Genomic DNA, 21,882 nt, shown 5'->3' on the forward strand with positions numbered 1-21,882 from the left:
GTAGAGTTGGAGGTGGAACTAATGTAGTTTTTTTAGCACAAGAGAAATAATTACTGGAAATCCAGAAATGCTGCTCAAACTGAAGTCCAGAAGATAGTTAAAGAAAGTTGTGTCCTGAATCAAGTTCATACGTGACCTAAATAGAATTATGACCCCGAAACTCACTCTGAATGCTATCTTCATTAAAGTTGGATGTGAGCTTTCATGTCTGGGAGTTTAGGCTCTAGATTGCTTGTACTAAACTGGATCTCTGTGTTTTACCTGCATGCCTCCTCTGGAAGCTGACTATCTCAGGTCTGCTCTTTATCTGTATAATTCAACAGTAGGGCTGTGTGGGTGAAATTCCTGTTCTCATTCCTAGAACCTGCTGTCACATATATTAATTATTCTGTGGCAATATTTGTGCTCTGATTCCTGGTTACACAGCATTCAGTGATGACCTAGTTGCAATGTTCTCATTAGCAGAGAAATTTCTGAGTTTGACTTTCTAGTTCACTTTGTCCGTAAGTCATAGTACATTTTGCCATCAGTACTGTCACTTTAGTCTGTTTTGTGGGGCATCGTAAGACATTTGAAATACATCTGTAACAGCTTCTCACACTATCCTGTTGTAACATGTGACTTAATTCAGAGAGAGAGCAGACTGTCTTGTAGGTGAAAATGGCAGAATCTGAAGAGCTGTATAAGCTTTCCTACCACTAAAGAAACCACACCTGTGTTAGTTTGGTGTTGGGTAATTTCCTTGAAAGCTGGGAATACACAAGCAGCTACGAACAAACCTAAAGCTGCCAGACTCCTTTTAGATTGCCTCGTACAGAGGTTTAGTCTCAGCCAGGAGATGTAGGTGTAATTTTCAAACTCAAAGGGGTGCTGACTGCAAGTTACATTAACTGAGTCCCCTAGGGCTTAGGAGAGGTCTGATTTTGATCGATCTGTGCCATAATTTCTTTGTTTGTCAAACCCAAATGTTTTGTGTTAAACTGTAATTGTTTTATATGCATGGAGCTCAGAATAGTAAGGGATGGCTGGAGCTCTGGGAAGCACTGGCGACACTGAACATGCACTGCACGTGGCAAGAGGGCACCCACAGCAGTAAGGCAGTGGGGCATGCGAGCACTGGGAGCTGCAGAGAGGGAGGATGAGAGCAGGAGAAAGGGGGAAGGTCAAAGGAAGAAAAAGTATAACATTAGAAACAGCGTATGGGGCAGATGGCCGACAGAAAGCCTTGGAAGAGCAGGTCTAGAAGGATGTAGGAAGAAAACTAAACCAGCACAGTTGTGGATGCCAATTGCAGTGCTGCGTGGACAAGGCTTTGCCTTTGCATGTGATAACATTCTTAGAAAAACTTGGTGCCACTTATGGGAGAAGCGAAGGGAGAGGATTCCTGGAAAAGTATATATACACACAAAGAAGCCTTTGGTTTCTTCCCTTGCACATTTGTAGAGAGCTCACGTCTTTCTCTTACCCCAGGAGACATTCCTATTTCCTTTCATTTACCAGTGTTTGGAAGGCGGAAGGAGATGCGGCACTGTTGGATTCCCTTATTAACTTAATCTGTGGGAAGCCCCACTTAAATCATTGAATTTCCCAGTCTTGATAGAACGAAGTATTTGTACAGTGAAGTCAAACAGAAGATGGAGGTTACTGCACAGGGAGGCTTTGACGCTGTTCCAGTCCTGTGCCTGTGACTCTTACGCGTGCATTTCTTTGAAGTCTGAAGCTTAGGAGTCTGCATTAATGATCAAGGGACAGAGCTGAATACCGAATTTGAATGTTACAAAGCAAAGGTGTGGATATGAATGTGGAAAGAGAATGTTTAAGAGTAGTCTGGCTGTATGGTTAATATTTAAAAAGAAAAAAAAAAAAGCATGTTAATTTCCTACAGTTACTCAAGTTCTTGGGGCTTTTAGCATCTTCTCATTTAATGTAGATCAATGGTCTCCTGCTGAGTCCTGTCATATTCAAAATACTAACTTAACAAGTAGAAAACTTGAGGTCTGAAACCTTTAGCCATTTTGCACGATGGGAAACTTGCTCTGACGCCTTAGGCAGGAATCTGTTCCTCACACAGTGTTTTAGAATGTTCTGCTTGGCATTTGGCTGCTGCTGCTGGCCCTGCTCTGCCAGGTGATCCCTAAATGCTTTCAAAGTTCCTTAGGACTCTCAGTGGATGCAAAGCAATTCTGAAGCTCAGATTTGTCAGGAACAGAATGCATTAGAACAATTATTTCTGACTTTGACTTGCAGTTGTGTTAAAATTACCTACTTTCCCACCTTGTATATTCTTTTTAGGGCTCTCAGCTGTTGCTCTAATTTGAGAACCCTTTTTCTTACTTTTTACTTCAAAAAGTAAAATAGTCAAAGAAAAATGCAGCACATCTTGCTGAACTTGGTAGATAGATATCTGTTGCCTCAAACAGTGAAATAGAACCTTAGTTTCAATTTCCAGCATACTATTTCAACTGCTTTTTCCAGAACTCCACCAGCAAATCGACTCCCCTGTAAGAATTACTTGAATTCTACTTTGTTGGGGACCCAAAGGATGGACTTTGAGGCTCAATTTTCAATACTCTTCTGATCTGTAGGGACCTCAATAAGAGATCCTAATGTTACCACATTAATGTCCTACGCGAGATGGAGCTGCTCCTGAAGCCCTGGCACCAGAAGGTTGGCGTGCTTGCTCTGAGTGTCTCCCAAGCGGTGGATGGCTGCAGACGTACCATGGGTACTCACTGATGCCTCTTGTGCTCCTCCATCACTCACTGGGCTGTGGATAGGCTTGTGCCCCAGGCTCTGCTCTGAGTGACTGAGACCTCTTTCTCCAGATCAGATTTCCCTATTTAATACCGTAGTGTAAATGAGTATTTGTAGAGGAGTGTGGGGTCTTTGGATCAGCTATGTCATACAAAGCTCTGACCCAAAGCCCACCGTAGCCCAGCAGAAAACTATCTCTGACGTTGCTTTCGTGTCCCCAGGAGTTAAAAAGACAAATTACTGTAAGCAGTTCCACATGTACTGTGGAACTGTAGTTTGTTAGTTTGAGTATAATGTCTTTCCACAAAACTGAAGAACAAAAAGCTACCTTGAAAAAAATAGCCATTGGGAAGCAGGGCAGCAAAAGCCAAGAAACTTGAGCCCTTTGCTAATGAATACTCTGTCCTTAACTCACATTGTCTCTTTTGTTTCCCACACTTTCATGAGCTGCACATGGATTCAATTTGCCAGTCTTAACCCTTCTTGCTGATGCCTGATCTGTACATAGTTTGGAAACTGGGACAGCTGTCACTTAGGTACTTGGCTTTGCTTTTATTATTTTGTTTTGCTGTCAACGTGTTTGCCCCGTGCAGTCTCTGGCATGGATGCAGTGAGGGAGCCCACGAGGTGCAGGTAACGTGTGGATGTGTGTGGGGAGAGGGAGAGAAGTCTTCCTGGGGAGGGGTGTAACAAGGATGGGCTCAGAGCAGGTTTGCTTGGGTTGAAGCGTGGTAGCTTCAGGGGAAGATGCCGGTGCTGCACTGGGCTTCTTTAAGAAGAGCTGTTTTTCTTGGCATAGCTCTGAAATTGATGGAAAGTCAGGAAGGAGCCAAGGAAGGAATCTGGCATCCTGGGAACTTCTCACACCAGCTTGTCTTTGTGCTGCAGCTCAGCAAAGTGCTTTCTGCAAAGCGAAGCATTAAACATCAGATGTTTATTTGCAACAGTGAAATTTATTCCAGCAAACGATGATTGACTGTAGTAAATACACTTCTTAGTAATGACTGTGTTGTTTCCAGAAACATAACTAGCTCTTAGTTGCTGTTTGCTCAGTTGGTAGGGATCTAATTAATCATCCTCTTACTGCAAAAATGGCATTTCACATTAAAAAACAATGCATTTTCTTGCCTCATTTCTCCTCTAGATAACTATTGAACAAAGATGACCAGCAGAGAGTGCTGGTGCTCTTCCAGAATCCTGCAGAAGCTTCTGAAATGGTGTAAAATCAAATCAGATTTTGTTCTGTAATTCTATTTTTAGTTTTTTTTAACATAAAATGCTAATGAACTATCTGTTACTTGATATCTTGCTGCCGCCTCTAATTATGAATCTTTCTGTAGCTCACTAAAGGAGAAAGACTGCTTTCAGAAGAGCACTATACGCAGAGAAACTGTAATTGCCACTTTTTGAAGCAATTATTTAATAGAATTTTGTTTTGCTCTAATGCATTGGCTCTTTTTTATACACAGCATTTTCTCTCCTTTTATTCCTCCTCTTTATTTTTCATTGAAAGTAATCTGTTTTCTATTCAGCACAGCTTCTGCCTAGTGGAAGAAGGTAGCCCCGTTCCTGCAGACAGCAGAACTCTAGCATCTTTGCGGTGCTCATTGTATCACTCAGACCAATTTTAGGACCTCCCAAGGCAACAAGAGATTTCTCCCAGCCAAATGTTACTTTTAGTTGGGCCTCTTCCACGTCTCAGTCTGATTCTGATGGCAGTATCAAAAATGAATTGCAAAACTTGAAATCAAAAAGGGATGCTGCCTCCCTCCCTTGTTTCTGTGGAAGACACAAGACATATATTGATAATTGTTGGACCATTATTAGTCCTGGAGATGTGAAAGTGGTTAGGATTTTTGGTGTTAAATCAGGCATGTTTTTCCCCTCATAATCGTTTTGGCCATATCAGGATTATTAAATGTTTTTGTGCAGAACCTGCTGTACATCTCTCTCTCTCATGTGACTTCATACATTCTTTAGCCATCAAGAGCAAACAAAGACTGTGTAGAAGTTTGGGGCCTCTTTGCCTGATTCATGCACGGCACTCGGATCCAAATCCTTTGGAAGTTTAGGGAATTTCTTAATTCATTCATCAGAATTTAAGGAGAGATTTCTTTAGAAAATCATAATTAAAAAAAGCCGTAAGAGACAAGGGAGATGGTCAGCTTTCATACATCAAGGATCTTACCATGTGATAGACATTAAAGGCTTCCAGGCTGTACTGCAGGAGAATAAGGATCGTGTAAGGAAATCTCTTTGTCCAGACTGATATTGAAGCCCTTATTTTGTCAAGCTGATACAGTGTAGAGGACTGGGCTGCGAATGCAGGTAGAGCAAAGCTGAACACTTCGTTTGTTTCTGATGTAGCTAGCTGATGTTCAGCATTCTTCCGGTTACACACCTGCTTCCAAAATGCTCCATGAAAAGAGGCCAAGTTTCACCAGATGGAGGAATTCTTCCCTGGAGTTCCTCAAAAGCCACTTGGACACAACCCTGGGCTATGTGCCAGGGGATCCTTCTTGAGTAGGGGGTTGGGATGGGTAATCTCCAGAGATGCCTTCTTGCCTCGACTGTTCTATGATTCTGTAATTAAGAGCTTAGAGGGAAGGGCAGAGGAGCACGTAGTAACCCTTCCTGTTCTTGTGTTTTGAAAAGTAGAGTTTTTCTGGCATTTCCATAAACTTTGTCTTACAGTGGTTGATTCTGGTGGTGGTGCATGAATATCTGTCGTTGCCCCCTGACAGTGAATGAGAACTGGCTTTGCACCTAATGCAAACATGAATTTAATGTAGGGCCATTATTTCACTCAACAATGAATTTGCAGATCGGACACAGAATTCCCAGCCTTGGTGGTGGAGGGAATGCCTTGTCTGATCCAGCAGCTCTCTGGCACTTCTCAGTGTTGTTAAGGGTTTATTTTTTACATACCAGAAGAAAAGCACTGTGAAATTGGCGCAGGACCAGGGATGAACAGAAATTAATTTGCACTCTTCTCACCGTGCTGGATGGATGTGGGATCGGGTGGGGATTCCTGCCTGTAGGCGAAGGATAATGCGAGCAGCTTCCTGAGCTCCAGCTGCTGTGGACAAAGGACACAGAGCAGCAGAGATTCCTGGAGGGAGGAACTTTAAGATGGAGGAATTCTGAAGAATGCGAAGGACAACCTCTTAAAAAATTGTAGGTGGAGCAATTCCATGTCATCCAAGTGCTTTGTAAGCTTGAGATTGACTTTCCTACTTTGAAATAGCTGCTGTTGTGACACTTTCTTTTGTGCTTTTTAACACTGACTGTGACCTCTGCGTGATTGCATAAATTGGCCCGAGTGCTCTGGAACAGTTATTAGGAGCCCCTTTCTTGTGTCGTTTCCTGAATTCCCACATTGTGGCGTGATGTGTGTGGAAACTGCTGGCTTCCTCCAGTGGCAGCCGTTCCTCCAGCCTGTGTGTGCTGGGATCCTGGCAGAGGGAGCTGCGGGAGGACAGGATTGTTAGAGAGAGAATCTGCCTTTCGTGCATCTTCTTTTCCAGCTCCGATAAAGCTGTTATCTCCAACTGTGTGGGCTAAGCACGAGCAGCTAGTGCCCTGTAGAATAAACAGCAGCGAATGACTTGAGGTTAACGTGCCTCGGGCAAGGCTAGCTGCTCTTCAGTGCCTGAATGAAGCAATATTTTCATCTTCCAATGACTCTACCTTCTCTCTTTACTCCCCACTCCATTTTCTTGTGGTGTGTGGGAGGAAGGTAGGATGTGTGATTGAAGCATAGTTTATAACTCCTTAATTGACTGTAGCTGTGTAATTCCCTTACAAATCCACCCCAAGCATCTAGCAAATATGTGTTTCATTAATTTGTTCTGTCCTCTTTTTTTTTTCCTTTTTCTTTTTTGCAAACTCTAAGGTTATGTGATGTTAATGAGTTGTTTACATATGTTTCTGCATTTATTCCGCCAGCGTTCCAGTGCATGGAAATCAATTACAGGGGAAAAGAATCAATGTTTATATATGGCTGCATTTCTGAAGTTTAACTTCCTGAACTTTTTTTCCAGATTCTTCTTTTAAACAGTAAGAGTTGTGAATGTTGGAAAGGAGTCATTTCCTTTGCGCAGCTGAAGGGTCAATGGCTGGACCAGGTTATCTTTTCTCGCACGAAGAGCTTGGATGAATTCAAGTCTGTAGGCCAAGTTTCACAGCACAGAGATTTGACATATGGATGCTTTTGGCACGCTGAGTCCTTTGTAAATGGATCGCTAGGCCAAGCCTTACTGAGCAGGCGCTGCTTAATGGGCTCCGTATTTGCAGTCAGGTCTTAACATACCTGACCTGCTGTGGGTGCGCTGCGGCTGCTTCTCCATCCTCCTTTGGCTCCTTTCTGAAGCCATGTGGCTTCAGAAGGTGCCAGGCTGGGAGCTGCCACATTGTGCCTGTCCTCCTGTGCCCGCAGCTGGCAGTGACCTCAGCAGAAGGGTCCGGCTGTGCTGTGAGCACAGGCCAGGGGAGGCAGCGGTGCATGGCGAGGAAGGCAGGGTACTGTGGTTTGTACACAAACACGTCTGTGTTGAAGACCTAGCTTGTTATCTGGCTCTCGTTTAAGGCTGGGGATTTGCCTACGTTACAGCATCAGAGATGGTAAAGGTGCTCACCCCGTTTCAAAACCGGGGCTTTGGCACTCAGCAGCAGGAGTTGGTGTTGTGAGAGCAGCGCTGCCCTCTAGCACGAGGTCCTCCTAAGCAGGGAGGCTGCATCTCCCTGATGCAGCTGAAATGCTGATCCTCACAGCCACCTGGGGCCCTTTTACCCCTGTGGGAGGAGGTGGGCACGAGGGAGGCCGGATCATGTGTGTAAAGCCACGCTGTGTTCTAAGCTGAAATCCTCCAGGAGCTGAAGCCTTCAGTGAAAATCACCTCTGTGTGGTTACTCCTACGGAGGAAAATGGGGAGGGCTCACAGCCACCCTCGGGTTCTGCCGTGTCGGGCTGGTAGGGGGCCGCGGATGCTCAGAGCGAAACAACGCGTGATGAGTGTTTTCGTTTTAAGCGGAATGCGATACGGGGGGAACTCCTTTAATATCCCGTCTCTACGCGGTTGGCCACGTATGCTGGCCGCACTTTCCACTATCTCCAGCGTCCGAGTAGCAGAGCGCGGGGCGGGGCGGCCCGGGGGCGGGGCGGGGCGGGCCGTGCTTCTTGCCCGCCCTGCCGGAGTGCCGCCCGCGGGGCGCTCCGCGCACAGAGAGGCGGGAGAGGCGCGGAGCGGAGCAGTGTGCGAGCATCGCGGGACGCCTCTGCCCTGCCCCGCCCTGCCTCGCCGCGCTCGGCCGGCTCAGGTAACCGCGGGACGAGGCGCGGAGCGGAGGGAGCCCGGCTGTCTGCCCCAGCCGCGATGCTGCGGGCCCCCGCTCCCCGCTGACGCCGCGGCCCGGGACGCGGGGCTGTTCTGCTCGCTCGTTCCGCCGTTCTCGAGGCGCCGAGGGCTGTGCGCGCGGCCCGGCTGGCTGCGTCGGAGCGCTGCCCTCCGTCCCGGTCGCCCGTCTCTGAGCGCGTTCGTTTCCAATAAAAAGAAAAATCCAGCCGCGGATCCGCCTCCAACCGCGTCCAAGCCCCTGCGGAACCCGGTACATTTGTGCCGCTAACATAGTTTGCTTCCCTCTTCGGTTTTATTGACGCTGAGGATGAAGAAGGATTTGCAAGCAAAAGCGCCTTGAAGCCAACATCATTTGGAGAGAGCCCTGCAGCTCACCCGTTGGGTCTCGAATTCCACCCTTTGCCCCTGCTGAATCCGCTGCTCTGCCCTTTACTCTCCAGGGTAAAAAAACAAACAACAACAAAAACCCGAGGAAAAGAATACCTTTGGCAGCAGGGCAGCTTTGTGTGGCCACCCCGGCGAGCTCCAAGTGTCCAGTTTCTGAAAAGAAGAAAATCCTTTTGTCTTCAGCAGATCAGTAGGTAAGAGACTCTCTCATGGCACAGAGATGCAGCCAGAGCTGAGAGACAGGCCGGCCCTGTGGGCTTTTGGCAGTTGTTTCTCTCCTGCAAAGACTGCTCTTCATCTTGCAAACCGACACATAAAATACCCTTACCGTTTCACCGCTGTCACTAAATATTAACTAAAATTAATAGTTGTGTGCTCGTGTGTACTTGGAGAAGCAAAATTTTTTGGAAGGCACTGAAGTGGGTCTGTGTCAGCCACATTTCTTGTGGCTTTCTTTTCAGAAAGCAATCACTGTTGTTGTGCTTGTTGTAATCCACGTGTCCAGGTTGTCGTTGCTTGTGGTGCTCTGCAGAGAATCGTGTACGTTGATCTATGCATGCATGTGAGTAGGGCTGCTGCTATCAGTTGGAATTTCTCATTCCATGCTGGAGTTTGTTTTCCTTTAAGTGCCTTAATCCTTGTGTCACAAGGTGTGGAAGTGTTGAGCCTGTAATTAAGGTGTATTCACCTCTTATCAGCCTATTGGATGTGGCTGGTAACAAGCTTGGCACTGTACAGAGTTGAACATGAAGATATTTTCTTTGTTTTTTGTGTTTTTCAAGTAAGGCTGAAAGTGCAGCAGGGACATGTGCACATAATAACTGGAAGGAGGCCCAATCTGTGCAGGGAAACATGTTTTTGAGCATACTTCTTTCTCTAGGGGCCAAGTGCTGGATGTGTGCTGTTTTACAAGTGGAAATACTGCTGTGAGTTTCTGATCTTTCTTTCTCCCCCAGCTCTGTCTTTGTCCCCGCTTCCCTAGGCCAGAGTTCCATTGCTGCTGGGCTTTTGTGCAAGGGAAGAACCTGTGGAATTCACGTGGCTCATAGTCGGACTCCTCCTTTGCAGGGAGGATTGTATTGTTCCCCGTGGAAGCACGCAGCATCCCCCAGCAGGAGGATCTGGCTGTTTATATAGTGAAACCAGCCTTGACATCATGCTCTTCCCCACTGCGTGGGTTGTTCCTGCCGATGATACAGGAAATGCTAAAGATCGGTCTGCTCTGCTCCCTGTTCCTCTTTTTTTTTTTTTTTTTTTTCCTGTTCCTCTCCTCCTTAGGAATGTAGGTGGGAAAAGAGAGTGGAAAAGGTGTGCTGTTCTCCTTACGGGGGAGGGCAGAAGCTGACAGACCCTCAGAGCTGAGGTGTAAGAGCTTGCCTGGGGCAGGTGTCCAACCCAGCTCCATCAGAGGACAGGACACAGGTTTTGGCTGCTGTCTCACTGTTTTCCACCATCATGACTTCTTCTGATGACCAGGTCTCTCTACCAAACCACAGGTGGGATCACAAGAACTATTTTCTCAAGCTTATGCTGTGGCTGCATTAGTGATGGCAACACTGCGTTGGTTGTTCAGGACTGCTAGAAAAAAAGGAACCTTACCGCTGAGCCCATGACCCTTTTAAATCTTTGGGTCATATTTGGACCAGGGCTCTCTCATTGACTGCTGCTTCTAGCTGTGGGTTGGTTCATGGCTAGCCCTTAAAAAGCTAGTCCTGTGGTAGAAGTCAGGGTTGGGGGTTTATCCAGAGTGCTTGATCTCCCTCTTTTTCTCCAAGACTCTTAGTTGCAACAGAACCTCTATCCTTAAAACATTAATGGGAACCTCAAACACAATGCAGAATGGTTTCTTTTTGCTGTCCTTGAACAAAGGAAAGGATTCCCATGCGGACAGAAGGAGGAGTCTGGTCTCCCTGAACTCGCTGTTACTGCACTATGAGCAGGCAGTGGGGGCCATCCAGTGGGACGTGGGGCTGTGGGTTCCTTTGGCAGTGCCAAGACCTCATCATTTTGGTAGTGTTTGCGTGAAGCATATTTGAGTTGTGGTGGCTGATTAATGTACTGATACCGTGGTCTTTATTCTACCTGCTTGTGGTGATGCACGACATCGGATTGTGCCATAAACTTTGAGGAATCAGAGTATTGCTCTTTTGCAAAGCGTATTTGAGTGACTCTGGACTAACCCGTGGCCTGCTTTGCACTGCAGAGCGCCGCAGATGCACCACAAGGTTTTCATACGCCTGTAATATGAATGTATAAAAATTCTCTCCAGTCTGTAATGCAGCTCAAAGGGCAGCTGATTTAGATGTGCTTGAGTGTTAAGGTCAGGAGATCACATTCCACAGGTTACTAGATGAAAGTGCTTGAAGAGGGTGTAGCATAAATATTTGATTCATATAGAAGGGATTGGTGCAAATCCTTTTGTTCCTTCTCCAAAGATATTCTGTAGGCAAGGCCCTGGTAGGGGAAAAAAGAACTGACAAAAGCGTGCAACTTCTTTGTGCTGGAGGAAGTAGGACGGAAACATAGTGCATTGTTAAATTCCACAAAAATTCTTCTCTTGGGATACTCCATCTTCAGTTACAGCTAAGAGAACTAATGTTCTTAAATGTGAAATGACTCATAATGCATGAGCTCTTGAAGTTGGGTTTAACACTGTATGCAAACATTGCCAGCTGGTGGGGATTTTTCTGGATAAATAAGAGCTATATTTGTCCAAGAAGACTTGAATGATATATTTCAGATGCGTCCTGATTAGCATAAGCCATTCACTTTGTAAAAGTACAAGAATCTCAGAAGTGTAGATAACTTAATAGTCCTCTTGTTCTCTTTCTCCTGTGCACCAGCAGTCTGACTGCTCTTTTGGTTTATTTAGAAGTGAGGTTGCATTGCCTTACTGCTGTGTTTTCCGAACCCTGACAATGAAATTGAGAATCTGCAATCCCTATGTTCTCCATACATAAACCTTTTCCCCCTTTTATCTTTTATCTTTTCTTTTTTTTTCTTTTTCTTTTTTTTTTTTTTTTTGACTTCCAGTTGAGTGTAATGTGGGTTGTTTGGTTTTGGTGATTTTTTGTTGTTGTTGGAAAAACATGCACTATTTAACTCTGTACAGTGTTCAGCACATGATGTCTTGGCCCCTGGTTCAGGCTCACTGTCACTATAATGAAGTAAAATTTCAGCTCATTAAAGGCTTTCTTTTATTAACGTAGAGCAAAATCTGGCATAGGTTTTGGTTGTTGCCATATCAATGTATATGCAGAAATAAGTCTTTAATTCTAATAATTAATAAGTCTTGAATTATCAACAGCCCAAGTACATGTTAATGTAAAATACTTGTAGCTGCGAATAGGTCTGTCTGTTCATATCTCTCCGGGGCACAGCTCTGGATTGCAGTTCTTGCTTCATTCATACTGACAGCTCTTGAAGAGCTGCAGAACTGTAACCCAATGGAAAGAAGAAGCCCAATGTAAGAAAGTTCTTATGTGTTAAGGTTTTGTATTAAACTAACTAAAGCCTGGTTCCAAACACCTGTGAATTATGAGATTCTGTGTGCAGGGTAGAACAGGGTGTGTTAGGCTCTGTTCTGAATTAGAAAACTCTGACCTCGTTCTTGGCAAAAGATTCTTGGATTATTAGACGTTCCCACATTGGAGTGAAGTGTAAATGCTTTCAGAATAAAGTAAGATGCCTGTTTTCCCCCATCCAACTTTTGTTGGACATTCCCATATTTCAGGGTATTTTCAGACACTTGTGAAGAGGCTTTCTGAAAGGTTTCCTAACGGAAGTTTCCTAACAGATTTCTTTCCTTGCTATTGTGGACGATATAGTGGGAGTGGAATGTCCTTACTTGCCAATGTTTGCTGCTAGGTATCCCCCCTCCATGGAGACCAGAAGTTTAGAATAGTGTGAGAACAGCCATTCTTGATGATTGGCAAAGAGGCTGAAGGCTCTCTTTCTCCTCTTCTTTGCCCTGAAAAACAAGGGAGAACTTGGATCTCTTGGTTTTTCAGAGAAGTGTTCCAAATTGCCCATTGCCGGGGCTGTAAAGTTACAGGAAGCAGTAGAGGATTTGTCAGAATGATTTAGTCCATTGTGCTGAATCTGGGCCACAGGCAATTTCTGAGAGCTTGTTTTCTGCTGGCTGGGATTCTTTGCTTCTCTTGCTTTCTGACGTGCAGTTGCTTTTTTGATCAGACTTCTGCCTTCCTCGTATGTGTGATCTTCTCTCTATGTGTACCCATATATGTCATCTTCGTGTCATGGGCTCTAAGTCATGATCTTTCTGAACAAATAGGCTCACAGCTGCCCTGTGATCCCAGGCTGGCTGCAGGAGCTTCACAGTTGTTAACCTGTTAGACAGGAGGGAGCACGTTCCCAACCAGCTCTGGAACGCAGCGCTGGCCGCAGGAAGTCGCACCGCGGCCTCTGTGTCATGGTCATATCAACTGCTCTGTGTAAGCATTTGGTTTGTGCTTTAAGGAGATCTGATGCTGAGACTGTATCCATGTGAAAATGTTGCACTGTTGGGTAGGAGAACTCTGGAGTCAGCAGATATCCAAATCTTGCATGTTGCTTGGCTCTCCTGAGTAGTTCTGAAATGTAGTCTTCAAGAAAAACATCTCAGCAACTTTGGAGAATGATAGTGTGAAGGAGGCCCGAGGAGCAAATCATTTTCAAGTATGCAGCATAGTATTTGTCTTGCTTACTATGCCTGTAGGTGAGAGGAGTTTTTCACGAGTACTGCAATTTGCATTTACCTAGATACTCAAATTTAATTTTTAAGTAATGATATATTTGAAACTTGCCTGTGTGAATCTGTATGTAAATGGCCATTCAGGGCAAACCAGGCACCTGATTTAAGCGAGAGATGGGTTCATACTGATGAGTTGGTGAGCAAATAGGAATAGGTGAATGAAAAGAAAAGGTTCTGCACAAAGCAGAAAACAAAGAACAAAATGAAAAGACCCATGGAAGCAGAATTCTCAGGGCTTCAATATACTGTAGTTGAGTCACAGCAGTGTGAGCACATAGCTTAAGCTAAGGAAGAACTTATGTTGCAGGTTTGTGCAACACCTCAGGATCACAGGTTGTGGTTGTCATTTGCAGCAGTTGTCATGGTTGGTTGTGAGCAGCTCCTCTACTGCTGGCGCTGAAGAACCAAGGGCTCTCTTCCTTCAAAGAGCTGAATCTTCCTGTGCTGTGCTGACACACCACCTGCACTCTTGGTCCTGTGGAATAAATGGATAATGCCTATCATACCTATTGCTGCTTTTACTCTTTTGTTGTCTCATAGAGTGACTCGTTGAGGTTGGTTGTCGAAGCATAAAATAGCCTTTTCTTCTTCAAAACATGTATTTGAAAATCTCTTTGGGAGGTTTTGCAGGTCTTTGGTCATTTTCCTTGAAAACTACTTTTGAAGTGTATCACGTTCATCACTGTTGGTTAGCAGATGGACATGGGGCTCACTGATATAATAAAACTGGCTGGTATTTGTGTCAGTATAATGCTTGTAACGTCTGATTGTAGACTAAGATATTGCTGAGCAGTTCTCTTATATGAATGCCTATGAAATAAGCCAATTTGAGCTTTTGATTAATTAGATTTTGTAGCATCCTTTCTGTGCTAGAGTTGCATTGCAGCAATTCTCATTTGCTTTAAAATGCTTTATGTCTCTATGCAGCTTATTTTTAAGTAGATTAGTTAACCTTTTTAACCTTTTAGGATTATTCTTTGCGACTCAGAGAAAGTAATTGCACATTTCAGTGGCTCCTTTCACTTCAGGGTTTGGTGGACTTCTCTTCGTCTGCTCATCTGGACAGTTCTGTGGCCAGCTGGAGCAAATGGTGCTGCTTCATACTAGGGCTGGCCTGTCTGCTGTGGGCTGGGGAGAACAGAATGGGAAAGCTTCCCTTGGTTTGCTAATTGTTTTATATTTTATTTTTTTTAAGAACCAAAACTGAAACGTCTTCCATATTTTTGGAGACAGAACATGAAAGCAGTGTCAGATAGCCTGTAGCAGTGCCCAAGGAACTGGTCATCTGTAGTTCACTGAAGTAGTCACAAGTGAATGCTTCTTGTTGCTGTGTACAATTTGTATTAGGTAAAAATGACTTTGAAACTCTTTTTTACTACAGAATAATAAAGATTTAAGAGACTGCGAGCAGTTGCATAGTCCTCTCCACCTTTGGGTAAGTCAAGGGGACCTTGGAGAGCAGGAGGAAAAGCACTCCAAAGGTGTGTGAAAATACCAGCCCTTTGCCATTGCTGCGTTAGGATGGGAATGGAGCACTTGGATCCTGTTTAAAAAAAATGAAATAAAAATCTTGGCATCCACGGTGTGCTATGAGCTCCTAACGCTGCCCCACTGCAACTGGAACGTGTATGTGCCTTTCACTAGAGGAATATTGCATAGCTCTAATTTCCTTTTTCTGCAGCCACCAGGAATACTTTGCAAGTGCTTCTTCTCCAGCTGTAGATAATATTCAGAGTTCCCTGCACAGGTTCTAGGATGTCCACGTCCTCAACATTTAGGCAGAATCTGTACTAAAACATTTGCTGCTTCAGTTATTATGAAAAATCCTTCTAGTAGTGATGAAGTTTGTATTAGCAAGGACATTTTGCTGAGTAATGTACCTCAACACCATCATTTCCTATCATAGCTACATCTGCTTTAGAGTGGTTGCTGGAATAGTTACATAGAAAAAAACCAATTCCTGAGTGATGTAGCTGGGGCAGCAAAACCATCCATGTAGGCCAGGGCTGAGCCAATCGCACTGTGCTAAGGTGAGCTTCATAATGTCTGCCTCCCAGTGTGGTGGTGAGGCTTAATTAATCATCCTACAAGTAATTAAAGATTTTTACAAGGTGCGCATGAGAAACCCAAGTGGTTATGATAAAAGAACAACACCCAAACCACTTCTACGACACCTTTGCTTTCTAAAAATGTGGTGGTCTGGATGGTTGGGTTTTGCTTGAACGACAAAAAAAAAGGCAGTTCATCTTTTATCCACTGAGGTCGCAGAATGGGCTCCACAGTCCTGGCTCATCCCAGCATTGCAGCAGGGCTTGCTCCCTTCCTGCAGCATCCCAGAGCAGCATTGCCAGCTTGGTCAGGTGAGCAGCAGCTGGGATGTGGGCTGAGGTTTCGCTGTTTTTCTTTAGTAAGAAAAGAAAAATAGACAACCCTTGGAAAAACGATTGCTTTCCTTGCTCTGTGACTATTCCCACTGAATTCTTTAGAACTGCTTTGTAAAATGAGAAGAGTTTCTCCTTTTAAAAAAGGGCTTAACATAGTTTAAATTGTAGTGCTTGAAAAAGCCAGCAAATTCCATGCTAGTGTTAGGCATGCTGATTTCTTCCCTACACCCTTCTCTGCCTGCAAGTTTTATTTGTATCAACTCTTGACACAAATTTTCAGATGTCACAACTGGCATCTGAGGAAAAACAGCCTTAAAGTAGCATCAAAGGGCTACAGCTGTTCCAGGAGTGTTTTCCTCCTGTTTTCAGGGCTTAAGCTTTTGGGTTTGATTTTTGCCTTCATTTTTGATGCAGATGCCGATTGTAATTATTTTTTAAAACTCGGCAGCAATTAACGCAGCCTGATCCTATCGGCAGGGACAAATGATGCGCTGTCAACATTTTGCTCACTTCTGATAATGCACATGAAACTGGTTTGCATGTTTGAAGATTACATTTTACTCTCACATGGTTTCCATTATCTGCGAGCCCTGAGGAGAGGCCTGGACTAAATCAGTGAAGGAATGGAGAAACCACACAATGCAATGAAAACGGTGCGGGGCATTCTTGGGATAGCTGTGGGACAGGGGCTGCTGACGACAGAAGCAGGGCACTGCCTTAGTGCTGGCAGCAGAAAGAAGCAGAGCATTCTACAAAGACAAAACAAAGCTCTATGCTGAATTAAAACTGTGGCTTGGGTTTATGACAAATCCTAAATTCGACAAGGATAATTACTGGAAATCTGTGAAGTTTGAAGCAGATGAATGTTGTTCAGTGTGCACTGGGAGGCAGATCTCTGAAACAAGACCTGGTGTGACTAAAGCGGTGTAAGCTCGATGGTTTTATTGAGATGACATCTAAAAGGTGAGATCTTGGCCTTTATGAAGCTAGCAGCAGAGCTCCTGCTGCCTCTTTTGGAGCTGGTGTTTCATGAAATATGCAGAAATGGCAGTACGTGCTGCTGAAGGGCCGTCTGCACTGATGTGTCAATATGCCTGGTAGTGCTGCATAGCAGTTTAAATAAGGGAATGGTATGGTATTCACTTAGAAATATTCCCAGTACAGACAGCTGGATGAATGTACCTAGACTGGTTTTTCTGTTAGAGCAGTGTATTCAGAAAAAGCATCTCTCTGAGTTTCACTTTCAAAATTTTATCGAGCTTTCTGAAGTTCCATAATGTTCTTATCAAAATGCCTCAAGTCATGAAGCACTCCTATTTATACCAGCTTCTGTGAGTCCTTCTTCTTTTTTCTTTTTTTCTAATGCCAAGCCTAAATTATGTCAGTTAAGATTATAGGTACCTCTTTGTGAAGAAATTGATACTTTCCAGTGAGAGAGAAGTAATTCTAAGGCCTTTTGAGTTTTTCCATGGTGCTGTTATTTAGAGGGGCTTTTCCTGTGTTGGTGTTCTGACTTCTTTCCAAGTCCAAATGACTTGCTGCTTTTCTTTAAAGCCTTCCAGGCTTCCTTGCACTGTTCTGTGGCCGAGGCCTGGTCCCACAAGCGCTGGAGGGGAACGGGTGGTGGCTCGGGCAAGGTAGGGCCGAGGTGGGCTCAGAGTCATTAGAGCTGGGACCAGTGCTTGGGTGTTCTGGTGGCTCTCACTATCATTGCCAGATGAGCTAATTTAAAGGGTATGTGCATTATTTGCACCCCTCCGGGTGACGTTGTTCTTGTTTTTAGTTAAAAGAAGGAAGTTTTTCTTGTTTGCCCAGTGACTCTGTCCCTCTGGTATGAAGATGAGTAATGCTGGCTCTGCTCCATGCACCTGCTCAGTGCCACCCTCCAAGATCACCTGAGACACAGTCAGCAGATCCAGGCAAGCAGGGATGGGATGCTTGAGTGAAAGCTGTGGAAGTGCTTATGGCTGGAGCCTAAAGCTTCTTTTGGCTTGGAGCAGGTACTGAAGCACTATCAGAGCTTTGGCATTTGTTGTGTGCTGCCTCATGCATTTGGGTATTGGCCTTGGGAACATTTATTCTTAGAGACTATCTCAGTCTATGTGCTCTCCCTTCCTCCTACTTGGGTAGGGCTGCAATGAAATGGAGAGCATGCAGTGATAGTCTGGTCTAATTTTTGGACCCCACCCTTATGAGACCTGTGCTCCTAACCATTCAAAGGGAGTGTGTGTGCAGAAGAGCTGTGTTTCCAGTGATCTTACAGGCATTGTGAATTTTGCAGTATGAAGCAATCTGCATGCTGAGTTTCACATAGGCTGTGTAGTGAGGGCATATTCCTGTTAAACAATGAGTGGCTTAGCATGTGAGCTGCTCTCTGCTATTGCTCGAGGACTTTACAGGCTGTTCTTTCCATGCCATCTCTGGTTTGTGTTCCCTTTCTCTATTACAGCATGCAGGTATGTTTGGAGATAACTCTGTACCTAAAAAAACAACTTAGGACTTTATCTGACTGATAAGCATCCCATCACCTGTTGGCAGCCAGGCTTAGTATTACATGTATGTGCTTTGTGAAACACAGAATTACTTAGCAAAACCTTTGGGCCCCTTAGAAACTTTCTGTCTGAAGAAGCTATGTTTGCTGAGTGCTCGAGTTTGAAATCTGACTGTCACTGGATTGTTCTGTCTGTATATGACTGACGCAAAGTTTGGTAGTAAAACTGAAAGTGCTTAACTGTACTATAGAGCTTTTGAGGTGATGAACCTGTTTCTATCCCACCTGATGCGTAAGCTAATTAGCTTCTTGGCTAAGCAGTCACTCCGGGCAAGTGTATACAGGCTGCCCTCACAGGGACTCTTGCATTCCTCCTTGTTTCACAAGCTAGAGATGCTTCTCTTCGCTTGTGAGGTTATTATTGCTCCATGCAGGTTAATTGTGCTATAGCATTATAGCCACTCATCAAGCAGTGGTGAGTATCTCACTTGTCTAAGCTTGTTTATTTTTGTAATGCTGAAAAATATTTGCATGCTGTATAGAAATGTGCTGCTTTGGTTCCTTACAGCCTGGCAGCATTATCTTTTTAAAATCTTCATTAATTTCTCTTCCTTATGATGGTCTGGCACGGTTCCTGTGCACAACTGCATGATGTTTCACACAGAAGCTTTGGTTACTACACTTTTACACAATGCCCTGCAAAAACTGGCCTTTTCTTTGTTAAATAGCACCTGTTAAGCTCTCCTTTATGCTCATTCTCGGCCTCAGCATGGCTGTATCCAACACTTTGCAGTTCTTGTGTTAGTTCAACCAGTTCTGGGCTTGGAAACATGCAGATACAAATAGACCAGGGATAATTTCAGGAGTAGGGATTGGGGCAAAATGGTAGGATTATCAGCCATGAGGTATGACGCACAGGAGCAAACTGCCAAGTCTTTTCAGCCTGGGAACTCTACACCGCGGTGGCTCCTTAAAGCAGAATTGTTTGAAAACTGAATGTTCCACTTGGAAAGCAAAGTATTGCTAGGCTTTGTGGTTATGAAGAATGTATCATGCAGTGCATAAGCCAGTAGTTTTGCAAGATTTGGTAGACTGAAATGAACCGAGTGTAGTCAACTATTCAACCTTGTCCATCTTAATAAATTTAGGCTAAACTCAAAAAGATGTCTGCTTAGAATATTTACACAACCTATCAATTTTCTTCCAACTCTATCATAACAACTTTTCCAGTGCACCTCACTAATTTCAGTGCTTGGCACACTAGTATTGAAATTGCTGGAAGAGCCAAAGGCAAATAGAATTTGATGTCCGAAGAAATAGCACATGGGCTTCAGAACCGTTGGTGCTGTTTATTTTTGTGTTTTGTTACATAAAAAAGCCCTGCTAACTGGTCTGTGCCACGAGTTTCCAACTTGCCCAGAAAGAGGATTCCAAGAATGCTGCCACCCAAGTTAATTGCACAAGATTTTCTTTATTAATTAAAAATAATAGGGTAGAATTGAAAAAAAGCTAGGCTTCGTGCTGACAGTCTTACGGTTAAGACAAAGAGAACGTTTGGTTGGAAAGGCAGCGTGGTGCAAAGAAACTGGGTTTGTTGGCCAGAGGACCTTTGTATTGCATCCCCATCCACCTCTTTCTCTGGATTTCAGAGCTGATTTTTGCATCTGCCCTGAAATTGGTAGTATTCATTCCCAGCAGATCCTTGCAGTGTGAACCGTGCCCATCCATCTTCTGATCAGAAGCAGCAGAAGCAGAGCAGAATGAGCTCATGTGGCTGTGAGGTGGAACGGTGTGTGTGAGATGGTTACATACAGCACCGCTTCCTTCGGCGTTTACGTGAGTTCAGCGTGCACAGATTGCGTTTGTCTGTGGAGAGAATCTTTGAGGCAGAGGCAGAATCTCAAGCTGGGTTATATCTTTGTATTAAGAAAATAAACACCACCAGCCCCCCTCCCCCTGCATTTTTCCAGTAGAGACAAAAGAAATCTTTGGGTGGAAAAGGCAGCATCATATTGCATAATAAAAGCCTTTTTATGCTCTAATAAAATAGGTTGCTTAGGGCAACTTTTTTTTTTGTTGGGTTTTTTTTTTTTTTTTTTTTTTTTTTTAAGAGAGAAAAAGAAGAGTCAGCTCTACCAGCTTGGGGGAGAAAGGAATCCTTCACTTCTGTTGTGCAAAACTGGGAAAGGAGGCAAGAAACTGCTCTAGTTATATGCTATCTTAATGCCTGGTTTAAGGTTCTTTGCTGCATATTTGCTGGCAGCTGTTTTCAATATATTCCTCTCGAGCTCAGTCACCAGTTAAGAATTTGACATTAGAAGTTTTTTTCAGCCACCATCTTGAAGTACCACACCACACAACACAGCCTTGTTCCCTGGTTAGATATTGTTCATGTGCCTTGAAATTGCTGTTGACACCTCAAGTATTTAACTTGCAGATGTGAGATAATTTTTCTTGGGTGTGTTGTGTGCTGTAAGGAGATGGTGGCAGAAGTGTCCACGTCTGCATTCCTCTGCTACGTCTGCTCGTTTTATTTTTCACAGCGTTCCAGGAAATTAAGTCAAAATATACATCCCACTGAATATTTTTAATTTTGCTAGTTTTAATTGCTTACCCTTACAGTACAAACACAGTGTTCACAAGCAAGTTTCACTTCTTTTGCTTCTTTGCCTTTTTGCTCAGGACACGTTTAGTAGTAGATTTAACTACATCTGAATAATGTACCTAGAAGCACGTTTTTCTGATTCTCCCCTTAATGGTTAAAGTTTCTTTAGCTCTTTATGTTCAGAAAGGGAAAAGTAACGTAATGAAAGAATGTTTGGGGAATTAGAGCTGGGATCTGCAGTGTATTTCTGGCATAGACTTTGGCAGTGTCTTTTTCTTTCTCTCACTTTCCCAGTCTGTAAAATAAAGCTAATGCTTATATACTGATCATTCTCAGTCATTTCTGAAGCATAATTTGTGGTAAGTTTCTGAAGCACGTAAGCACAGCACCTCTCGTCAAAGAATTTCTGCTCTAATTTGCCATATACAGTACCACTGAAAAAAGGAGCTGTAAGCACAGAGTACTGTCATCTGTGCTGCAGCTTTCATTCTTAGCAAAAAAATAAAACAATGGAGTTAAAGAATTAGAGGGTTTTAATCACTGTTTCACTTGGAGGCGCAGATGGAACAGAGCATTGTTGGCAGCATTTAATCTTGGAGCAGAAATTGTCATGATTAAAGCAGCAGCTGGAGTAGATTGTTAGGGACATGGGGGTTCATTCATCCTAAAGCAATCAGAATTGCCGAGCTCTGGGAGAAAATAAGAAACTACAAAGAAAAATATTAAATATGGGCCAAGGTTTGTTATTTCTAGGGTCTCGTCTGCCGATTAAAATGATGTTTTCAATGCTTTCCTCAGAATTATTTTGGAAGCGAGGAGAGTATCAAGTGATCTGTCCCACTGAAGAGGAGACTGAAGCCATCTCTGAGTGGAAATTTTGGACGTGCGGGAGGAAGGCTGTGTCCCCCCATGTGCCAGAACCGCTCCTCCTTCCCAAGGAAGTCAAAGTGAAGGACGTAGGTATGTGCCGCTTCAAACAGGATTTCAGATGAATCACATTTTTGGCCATTCGGTGGGGCCCAAATTCATAGTTTGATGAGGCAGCTCGGGGCTGAGGTGGATTTTACCTTTCTCTTCATTAACTTATGCGGAAGGGTTCTGTCTGCCTGAGCCATCGAGGCCTTTGTTCCAGGGGAAGACTCGTGTGGTGG

At 44.1% G+C, this 21,882-nt stretch overlaps 2 protein-coding genes across 2 annotated transcripts in view; both read left to right on the forward strand.

The window, feature by feature from the left end:
• Positions 1 to 7,788: 7,788 nt before the first annotated feature.
• On the forward strand, positions 7,789 to 8,379 carry LOC122163860 (artemin-like). The gene has a single exon (XM_042825390.1). The coding sequence runs from the start codon at positions 7,789 to 7,791 to the stop codon at positions 8,377 to 8,379; it is 591 nt and encodes a 196-aa protein (XP_042681324.1).
• AMOT (angiomotin) overlaps positions 8,239 to 21,882 on the forward strand; it is a 47,032-nt gene continuing 33,388 nt past the window's right edge. The window contains 2 exon segments of the mRNA XM_042824881.1: positions 8,239 to 8,692; positions 21,530 to 21,691. The gene's annotated coding sequence lies outside the window, so the exon portion shown is untranslated.

The sequence above is a fragment of the Centrocercus urophasianus genome, unplaced genomic scaffold (assembly GCF_019232065.1).
Source record: "Centrocercus urophasianus isolate 14NV4802_14NV808 unplaced genomic scaffold, USGS_Curo_1.0 seq_24, whole genome shotgun sequence".
In the NCBI taxonomy this organism is placed as follows: Eukaryota; Metazoa; Chordata; class Aves; order Galliformes; family Phasianidae; genus Centrocercus; species Centrocercus urophasianus.

What these genes read in the sequence shown, in the direction of transcription:
- LOC122163860 (XM_042825390.1), top strand. Translation starts at nt 7,789, where the DNA reads ATGCGATACGGGGGGAACTCCTTTAATATCCCGTCTCTACGCGGTTGG.